The sequence below is a fragment of the Ictalurus punctatus genome, chromosome 18, assembly GCF_001660625.3.
Source record: "Ictalurus punctatus breed USDA103 chromosome 18, Coco_2.0, whole genome shotgun sequence".
In the NCBI taxonomy this organism is placed as follows: Eukaryota; Metazoa; Chordata; class Actinopteri; order Siluriformes; family Ictaluridae; genus Ictalurus; species Ictalurus punctatus.
In genome coordinates, this window is record NC_030433.2 from 9,228,101 (window position 1) to 9,238,236 (window position 10,136).

Sequence of the window (10,136 nt, forward strand, 5' to 3'; positions counted from 1 at the left end):
TACCCACGTGTTCTCAATATGTTTTTCTGTCTTCATATGAGCAGACATTTCTCAAATCACGAGAGCTCCTAGGTCATACCTTTCTGAGTAAATACATTTCTCAACACATTTATTTATTAATATGTAATCATTTCCCGGAATGACCTTGCACACAGCGGTTTATTAAACACACTCGGTATATTATCACTAAAGCCGAGAACGCAGTAATTTTAATTCCTATCTAAAGGGTATTTATCAATCAGGAGGATCGTCTGGAGCCCGGATCAATGTTCTGTGTCCTTCCTGAAGGGGCCGTGGTTTTCCTCCGGCAATAAAACCGTCACTTAAAGATGTTTGATTATCGTTTTATCACAAAGGTCATTAAATGCAGTGGATGCAAAGTCCTCTTTTATGTGAATCCGACTACTTCGGAAAAGCAGAAACGCCTTGATCGGGCTGCACGTGTGGAATTTTATGATACAGGCCATGTCCACTCCTGAGTCTGATTTCACAGAAATGTAATAACTGTCTGAAAACAAACTGGATTTAACAGTGCATTTAATTTCAGAAGTGTAAAATTACGCACAGGTGACCTTCTGATGTACAAGCAAGAAATCAAATAAATTAAGACAAACAACAAATCAATCAAACTGTAAATAAGGAAATGTGCAAATATATATATATATATATATATATGAGATATTTCTACTTTTTTTTCTTTCTTTTTTTATAACATTTACACTTCAGGAACAAAGTGCGTCACATTAGGAAAGTCAGCTGACTTCTAAGGCCACTTATTTTCAACAAATATTAAGGATGTGTGTAAATTCTCTTTACTGAACGAGAGCCGGACTGTTCCTCCAATCATCATCATCATCATCATCAATATTATTATTATTATTATTATTATTATTATTATTATTATCATACTCATAAACTTAAATGTTTTGTAATGATCCTGATAGTCTAAACATAAACACACCTCCTGCTAATACACACACACACACATTAACCATGTTTAACAGTGTAATCAGCCTAACACATGAACAGACGCAGCTGTGTGTAAAACTTTTGAATTAACTTCTGTATTTTTTCTTGGGTTTGTTTCTCCTCTCATGGCCTCTTCTGCCTTTACGATGATTTTCCATCTCTGTGTTTTGCTCTGCGCCCATCTCTTCCGAGTTGGTACAGTCTGAAGCCTGGGTCAGCTCATCTGAACAGGAAGTCCAGGAAACAAATCCACCTTTTGGCCACGCCCATGGAATTACAGGAGGGAAGTAGGGACCCTGCATAGGGCACATAGATGGAACTCCCCGTAGGGCACACGTCTAAAGGAACAGAAGGAATCTTTAGCTTTAGTTTCTTAGACTTCATTTAGTTTATGATTTAGACCAGCAGTTTGCATGATGCTAAGCTGGTGGCCATTTGTTTCCATTACTTCCTAGCTACATTAGCATTAGCCTTGTAAATCCAGTGCAAAAACTTAAACATACTGTATACCTGACTGATCATCTACATTTGGTGTGAAGTAAAGAGACACTGATACTGAGGATGTTTAATTTTTGCCAGAAGTCTCGCTTTAATTCTTTTATTCTGCACAATCATCGTATATATGTTTAATGTGACATCACTTCCTGTGATTGCCTTATATGGAGAACACTAGATGTTTTTTGCACTGTATTTCTTTCAGGTTTACAAAGAATTTGATTCAATTAGAAAAACATTTAAAGCTCAGAAACCGTCAGGAAGATATTTATGAGCTGAAAGAGAGAGAGAGAGAGAGAGAGAGAGAGAGAGAGAGAGAGAGAGAGAGAGAGAGAGAGAGAGTGTGTGTGTGTGTTTTACCGCATCTCTCCAGCTGTGATCATCCTGAGCTGTGAGTGTGTGTACTGAAAAATAAACAAGAGAAATGATATGTGGTTATAAAACGCTGCAAGTAAACACAATGTATGCTTTTAAAAATATAATATAGTGATCATATGAGCGCTTCATAAAACTCAATAAAATATTAAGCAATTAGCATGTTCATATCACGAAAATATATTTTCGGGCTAATACGTTTGTAGCCATGCTTCGTTCGTGAATAATTCAATCGTGTTACTCACTGAGTGAATCACTGAGTGAAGGTGAGTGAATCAATACTTTCACTTAGGTGAGTCATTTTGTTTTTAATTCCTTTGCTGATAATGGGCATGGCAAAGCGCAATTTCACTGACCGTATGTGAGTGAGTGAGAATCGCGTGAGTCATTTGCTCAACTGCATGTGTGCTGATCCACATTCCTTGACTCACTGAATCTTTCAAGCTTAAGTTCCTCTCCTGTTCAAAGAATCAGTGTTCACGTGAACGAATCATTTGGTCATCAGTGAAAGGATTCACTCAAAAATATTCAATTAAACAAATCAGTGAACAAATCATTTAACTCAAGCGACTCGAATGATTCAGGACTCCTGTTCTGCAGGTGTTAGAACTTTAATAGGGACTTTAATTGTAATGTGACAGCGTGTTAGTGCGTTTACGAAAGAAAGTACAGTGTTTGTTACTTACAGCAGTAAAATTCTCATATCTGAAATTGTTATAAACAAACAAAAGCTCCTTATGAAGTTAGCTAAAGACTTGCTCAGGAAACACCATACCACTGTGCTCCATCAACACTGCCAGCAAACACTAAACCACACTGCACCTGTAGGAGGCGCTAATGAGGCCTGATTGCATTTATGTACTGTACAGAAATAAATGGTACAGCCAAATGTGCAGATAATTTCTTACAAGTTTTAGTGCGTTAAAGTGAGCCACTTACCGTAATGATGCCGCAGTGTGATTGGACAGCCGTAGAGCCAGATCCCATCCAATAGCGCAATGGCATAGGGAACTGCCTCAGCATGTTTATAGTAAACAAAGCCGTAAGATTTCTGATTTCCGTCTCGATCTTTGGGAATAACGACTTTCCGCACCGGTCCTGCCTGAGAACACGGCAACAGAAATCAGTTAATACGTTATTTCATTCTTCACCAGCAGGAAATTTACAGATTGAATGTTTTATTATGGTTTACAATATTATTAGTGAATTACAGTGTGTTTTCCTGTAGCTGTGTAGGTCATTAATGCTGTTTATACTGAAGACCGAGTTTGGCTCCTGGAGCTGAAAATCCAGGATAATATACAAATATACAGAATAAAAATTGAGTTTTTCTGTGAGTTCTCCTCTGAGTTTATTGTTTCATAATCATTTAATCATTTAATGCCAGTAAACTCAATTCATTTTGTTTTTAAAGGTTTGAAACCTCACAGATTTTTCCAGGTGCTCTGTACTGTTTTATTATCAACTGCTCACATGTGAAGGCTTAATTACTAAAGCTGAGTGTGTGGGGGTGTTACAGTACAATTCTGAGTGACGTTACAATGTATTATTTATTAAAGAACGACATGTCATACTTTTTATCTGTTTATAGTTACATTTAATGTTAATTCATGTTAATTCCTTTTGTCACTTATGATAGAGCAGCTGTAAACACTCCTTCTATCACCAAGCTCTTTATTCTCTCTCTTTATTCACTCTCTATTCTCTCTCTATTCTCTCTCTTTTCTCTCTCTATGCTCTCTCTTTATTCTCTCTATACATTTTCTCTCTTTCTTCTCTCTCTATTTTCTCTCTTCAAGTTAATAAGACAAAAAGCTCAGCTTGTCAATTTACTGAGAAACAGTAAAGAAGTGTAAACTCCTCTGTGCTGAAGATGTGGGAAAACTTAAAGTTCCAACTTTAAATGTGACTGTTACACAGTGCTGACACTGGATACTCCTGCCATCAACGTTACATAAACATCTCCCTATTTTATGAAAACGTCACTACATCAATGATTATTTTAATTCATTTATTATTATCATTGGAGCGCATTAATATAAACCTGAACTTTGCAGCTGCGCTACTGTCCGAGCTGCTGTTACAGAGAATTAATCAACACCTTCTGACCAGTCACAATCCAGAACTCAACAGCATTGTGGTGTGAGATGTTTTAACACACATCACCCTTATAAACACACTCTGTAACATACACTAATATATATATATATATATATATATATATATATATATATATATATATATATATATATATATACTATATAAATTATTATATAAAAAATTTTATTAACTGTAATTAAAGCTCAAATTAATTATTCATTAATCAGTTAATTATTACTGTGTGTGTGTGTGTGTGTGTGTGTGTCACCTGCAGGAAGAGCTCATATAAAATCTCCTCCCTCACACAGTTGCTCAGATTGAACACGAACACAGTGTGCTGCTCTTCTCCCTCACTCTCCTGCATCTTTCACTTTACTCACATCAGCACCGACCGGAAGTGAAAGAAGAATTAAACGCCTCCTTCCGCTTTCCGCTCTGTCGTGATAAAATGGCAGATTTTCCGACACTGCACTTCCGCTTTGCTCCAGCAGAGGGCGCATGTTTAATATACATATGTTTAATAGAGGAGCGCGAAAAGCACATTAAAACACCAACCAAAACACATCTATTAGGCTATTGTTGATTAATTTATTAACAATATTTGTTATATTGTTTATTTACTGATAATAACAAATACCATAATTTTATTATTGATTTATTAATCATCTTTAATGTTATATTTATTTATAATTCGTGCATACATTTAATAAATAAATCAAACAAGTTAAAAAATATGTATCTGCTTGATGTACATATTAATATAGACTGATTCATATTTATTATATATTTGATTTATTTGGCTTTTTGTTTTGTTTGTTAATTCTTCTACTCGTGACTTGAATGAGGAGCGGGTTCTCGCATTTGTTTGAATTCTTTGAATGAATTAAACCCAAACATGTAAATGAAATAGTAATTAAGGCTGAAACGTGGGTAAATGTTTATATAAATATATCCTCTAAAGAATCCTCTTGTAGTGGATAATTCACATGTACAGATCACTTAAATATCACTTAATATCACTTAGAGATCACTTAAAGCTCTCATCAGAAAAAAAAAAAAATCCAAATATTTGAGACGTTAAACATTTTAATTAAAATGTAAAATGGCCACACTCTGTGGTCCACACATCAGTGGTGTTCAGTAATAAAGTAGAAAGTTCCCCCACATACAGTCCACAGTTACTGTATATTAGTTTTAAGCCAGAAAGGCATCTTATATTTTTAATCAAGTATCTAGTTTGTTTGTTTTTTTAAATAGGCTACCTCACTATTAAGAACTAACACTCAAAAAATGACACACATAATATCCAGGCTATATTTCTTCATCTTTACATCTTTAATACATTTGTCCAGAATCAAATAAAGCTTCCGATTTGTTAAAAAATTACGATTTAAAAAAAATAAAATAATAACACACTGACAAATAATCCCTTTATAGTCATTTTATAGGTTATTGATTATAGCAATGCACAAATCAAAATCTAATTAATATTAATAAACACTTTTCTGGCCAACAGCAAACAACTAAAATCATTTGGGGAAATAAATGTAAAAGGGTAAATATAATTCAGAATGCACTCATATTTTAATTACTCAGCAGATAGCATTAGATGCCACTTTAATAAGTACACATTTATTTGTTATTTACGATTCAAGCTTCAACACCAGCTACAAACTATTCATTAAAATGCTATACAGCATCAAATTGATCAGCTTCATAATCAGCTTCATTTCCATAACATGCGCACATTATTTACATAAAACAGGCCATAATTATTGTAGCTGTTCCAGATTCAGATGACTGTACTGTATATAAACATATGGATATATATGTGTAATTTGCATACAATCATTTTTCGATCAGAATGAGGGGAAGAAACAGATGAGTTTAATGAAATCTATTCAGGGAGCTTGTCATTAAACTCATAAAAAAACTTTTTTAATTCTCTTGCTTCTCTAATAGCATCGACTAGTGGTTTTGCATCTTCTTCGTACATTCTGTATGGATTTTTCTGACTCAGCTTTTCAAATTCCTTGTCATCTTTAGAGTTAAGTAAGTCAATGATAAACCCTCTGTTTAAGCCAGTTACTCCTTTCAGCAGTTTGGTTTCATTTGGGCGATCCTCCTTTATATATGTTTCTTTATTTGTGAGTACCCCATTAGAGTAAGCACAGATTGCCAATTTTCTCGCATCCAGACATGACTGTCCGGTAATTAAGCCCTCGCCACGAAGGCTGAATCTCTCCGGATCAATGATGATGATGGGATTTCTGTCGGGAAACACAGCTTTAAAATGGGCACGCTTTTTGACCTGCGAGATCAGAACTGGTGACTCCATCTTGTACTCGTTCGTCTTCCTACGTGGCTTGATGAAGCTCTCCTGTAGGGTGTTGAGTCCATCACACACTAGAACACAGAAGTTTGGTTCTGGGTAGTACACAAGCAGAGGATCGACCTCTGCCATGGCTACACGAATCCAGCGGTCCAGCCAACTCCCAATGTGATGCTTGCTGTCGTGGACGAACTCGTAACCAGTTGACATCACGGTGGGCGGGATGGAGTCTTTGTCCAGCTCCTCTCTCACAATTTGTAAGTATTCACTGTAGATGAAGTTGAATCTGACTGTGTCGCTATCAACGAAACTGAAGTAAACCAGACATGCTGGATCGCCCCCCCTCAACTCCTCCACAAGTTTTGTTGTAGCAGCGTCCTTTTTCAGATGTTCTCGAATATCCTGGTACGGTGTCATAGTCGCATTTGGTGCTATTGTTCCACCGCTTCCCCAGGTGTACGTGATTATAGAATACTTGATATCATATTTACAATTGTACCTGAAGGTCTGGAGCTTCTTGAGGACCTCAGCTAGATTTGCGTTATATTTTCCGTTCATGCCAAAAATCACAGCTACGTCTTCCAGAACGACTTTGCCATTCTTATCCTTTATTAATTTCCGATCCTCTTCCCTAAATCCATCAATTAAAGCATCGAGGAGATAACCACACCTCTTCTTTGCCTCAACCTCTGAATCCACCTTCAAAGGTATATTGATCAAAAACTTGACCTTTACCCTCTGAAGAGACAGAACACACTTACAGTCAGGTCCAAAAGTATTTGGACAGGCACAGATTATAGTTCATTAATTAGTCTAATCTACAAAAGTGACCAAAATGGCTTACTTTTTCATTTAAAATACAGTCGAATCCATAAGTATTTGGACAGGGACACAATTTTGGTAATGCTACCTCTGTGGAGGCCACATTAGTGGCTGTGGAGCCACCACAGTGGATTTGAAACGCAGCAATCAAGATGTGATTAAAGTGTCAACTTTCAGCTTTAATTCAATGAGTTTAACAAAAATATTGCATTAACGGTAGAGTCTCACAGGCTCAAAAGTTATTGGGCAAACAAACATAACCATAAATATTATGGACGGACGCTGTAAAACAAATGACTGTAATTCCTAATTGCAGTCCCTGACTGCTTCGTTTCAAATCTGCTGGGGTGGAATACAGAGGAAACATTACCAACATTGTGTTGCTGTCCAAATACTTATGTTCCTGACTGTATTTATAATGAGAAAGCAAGCAATGAATAGTATCACAGTATCACAGATATTATTAAATGTAAGATCTAACCTGAGTAGAGGGGTCTCTGGTCCTTTTGCTGCCGCTGGGAATTTTGCTTGCCATCTTTTTGCTTTTCGTTCTTCCTGACCAACGAGTGAAATCCGGCTACTGATCCAAGTCTTATATAGGACATGAGGAGGCTTATACTTTTACTCAGTTTCACGTAATGCCCAGTGTCATCATTGTTCCAGATAATTTCTGGGAGGTTTCTCTTGATTTCTGGAAGGTTATCACATAAGTTACTGTAGTTGGAACCAATTTCTTAATAATCTACACAAAAGCATTTCCCAACACCCTGATTACCTTTTGACCCATTTCGTGTCAAGCAGCCAGAGGAGGAAGTGTTTATTTCCATTCTCTGGTAATCGAGGTTGTGATCTTTAGAAGATTAGAGAACAGCTCGATGAAGTAAAATTTCCGAAGAAATGCCTACATAAAAATATAACACTGGGTTTCTTGTAAAATTGCACACACACCCACACACACACACAAACGACGCAGACCTTCAAATTCCTGGGCCTACACCTGACATGGTCACTGAACACTTCCTCCTTAGTAAAGAAGGCCCAACAGCACCTGTATTTTCTAATGAGGATGAAGAGAGCTGGCACGCCCTCCATGCTCACTGGTGTCTACAGGCGTGTCACTGAGAGTGTACTCACCTTCTGCATTACCGTCTGGTATGGAAACTGCTCAGCATCTGACAGAAAAGCCCTGCAGCGGGTACTGAAGATGGCACAGTGCATCACTGGTACCAACCTTCCTGGCATTAAGGACATTTACACCACAAGGTGTGTGAGGAAGGCAACCTCCATCAGGAAGGACCCCTCTCACCCATCCTTTGACTGGTTTAAGCCCCTCTGATCCGGGAAGAAGCTAAGAAGTATTCAGAACAAGCAGTCAGACTTCTAAACTGCCATGTCTAACTGTGACTCAGTGTACCTTATGGTAATATTATCTCGTCAATGTCTATCTATTACATGTTGCACGGTATAGACTTCTGAAGGAACTGTGCTTTGTTTTTATTCATTGACATGCAAGGTGCTAAAAATTACAATAAAGCTGACTTTGACTTTGACATGAACTGTTTTAGTTCTGAATGAGCTTTTAGTTGGAATATTAACAGATTGTGAGGAACGTATACACACACACACACACACACACATACACACACACACACAGACACACACACACACACACTGGAGTGGCTTAAATCAGTGGTTCTCAAACTGGGGGCCGTGGCACCCTGAGGGGCTACCAGATGGCACCGGGGTGCTAACCCTAACCCATACAGACATGTTCACTTATTATATCTATAAATCTATAACACTGACTCAACAGTTGGCTGTTCTGAGGTAAATATATACCACTCAGCACAGTTAGCTGGCTAGCTTGTTGCTAACAGACGGCAACCATGATTTTTTTCCCACGATTTTTCCACAAAATGATTAATTTCCGAGGTCTGCTATCCTGTTTCTGAGGTAAGTCGAATGCAGCATTAGACCCAGGTCCTCTCAGTCTTGCTGTGTGGTTAGCGTATCTTCCAGCTCTATTGAATTTCCTGAGGTAAAACCACCACCTGAACTCCTCAGATTCTCACGATATGCTCAGTGATGATCTTCCTCCTCATCGCCACATGACTGGTCTGGTCCTGTGTCTGTCTCAGAACAAACAAATAGTAAACAAATTTAATTTACTCATGATTTAAATCTCTCTTCATGTTTTGTGAGTGAAGACATTCCATGTGTGGAAGGAAGGCTCGCATGGATTGATCTATTTGGCAGCATGAACAAAGGAAGCTAAGTTTCATGTTTTGCTCTGAAGTCAGACAGCATTATGGCAGTTCAAGATACAAAACAGGCTGAAAGGAAACACATATCAGGAGATATAACATCATATAGAGATACATACAGACATACACACATACAGGAGATATAACATGGAACCTATTAGTGATTCCTGGTACTAACGTTAGTTATAGCAAACCTAACTCTGAGAATTGCTCAAGAAGATGATCATATCGATGATGTTTTAGTCTGCTCTTTTTCAGAGAGCCTATCCAGCATGTCTAACGTAAATTTCGTGCTCATCAAATCTATCAAGACTTCCTGTTCACTCGACTGACCTTCTATTAAATCACTGTGGTTTATTCACACATGGTGGTCTAAAAAATAATAAATACAGTTTAAATGCAGTGTAAGAGGGTACATACAGTGTGTGTGTGTGTGTGTGTGTGTGTGTGTGTGTGTGTGTGTGTGTGTGTGTGTGTGTGTGTGTGTGTGTGTGTGTGTGTGAGAGAGAGAGAGAAAGAGCTGAAATTTCCTACCATGCAGTTCTGCTCACTACCAGCAGGAGGCATAACACAGTTAAATGAAGCGTTCTACTTCTGCATAAAGCCATAAATAGTTAAAGGAACAAATCAACTATACTATCTAAATTTGTATGAATATATATACAGAGACCCCATTTTGCCCAGTTTTTTTGTAAAAAGGCTTTATATTAGGTTGGAATGTTTTGCTTCTGTTATTATGTGTTATTATCTGACTGGCCGCAGGAGTCCAATAGGAGACG

The 10,136-nt window shown here is 37.5% G+C and overlaps 2 protein-coding genes across 2 annotated transcripts; both read right to left on the reverse strand.

Annotated features, from left to right (window-relative positions):
• Window positions 1–698: 698 nt before the first annotated feature.
• Window positions 699–4,360, reverse strand: rbm11 (RNA binding motif protein 11). The gene is made up of 4 exons (XM_017492099.3): window positions 4,208–4,360; window positions 2,779–2,941; window positions 1,825–1,868; window positions 699–1,307 (listed from the first exon to the last, which is right to left on the reverse strand). The coding sequence occupies exons 1-4, from the start codon at window positions 4,301–4,303 to the stop codon at window positions 1,056–1,058; spliced, it is 555 nt and encodes a 184-aa protein (XP_017347588.1). The 5' UTR covers window positions 4,304–4,360; the 3' UTR covers window positions 699–1,055.
• Window positions 4,361–5,062: 702 nt separating this feature from the next.
• LOC108278547 (uncharacterized) lies at window positions 5,063–7,760 on the reverse strand. Its single transcript, XM_047161770.2, has 2 exons — window positions 7,575–7,760; window positions 5,063–7,009 (listed from the first exon to the last, which is right to left on the reverse strand). Exons 1-2 carry the CDS (start codon window positions 7,626–7,628, stop codon window positions 5,837–5,839), a joined length of 1,227 nt encoding a protein of 408 aa, XP_047017726.1. The 5' UTR covers window positions 7,629–7,760; the 3' UTR covers window positions 5,063–5,836.
• Window positions 7,761–10,136: the final 2,376 nt, after the last annotated feature.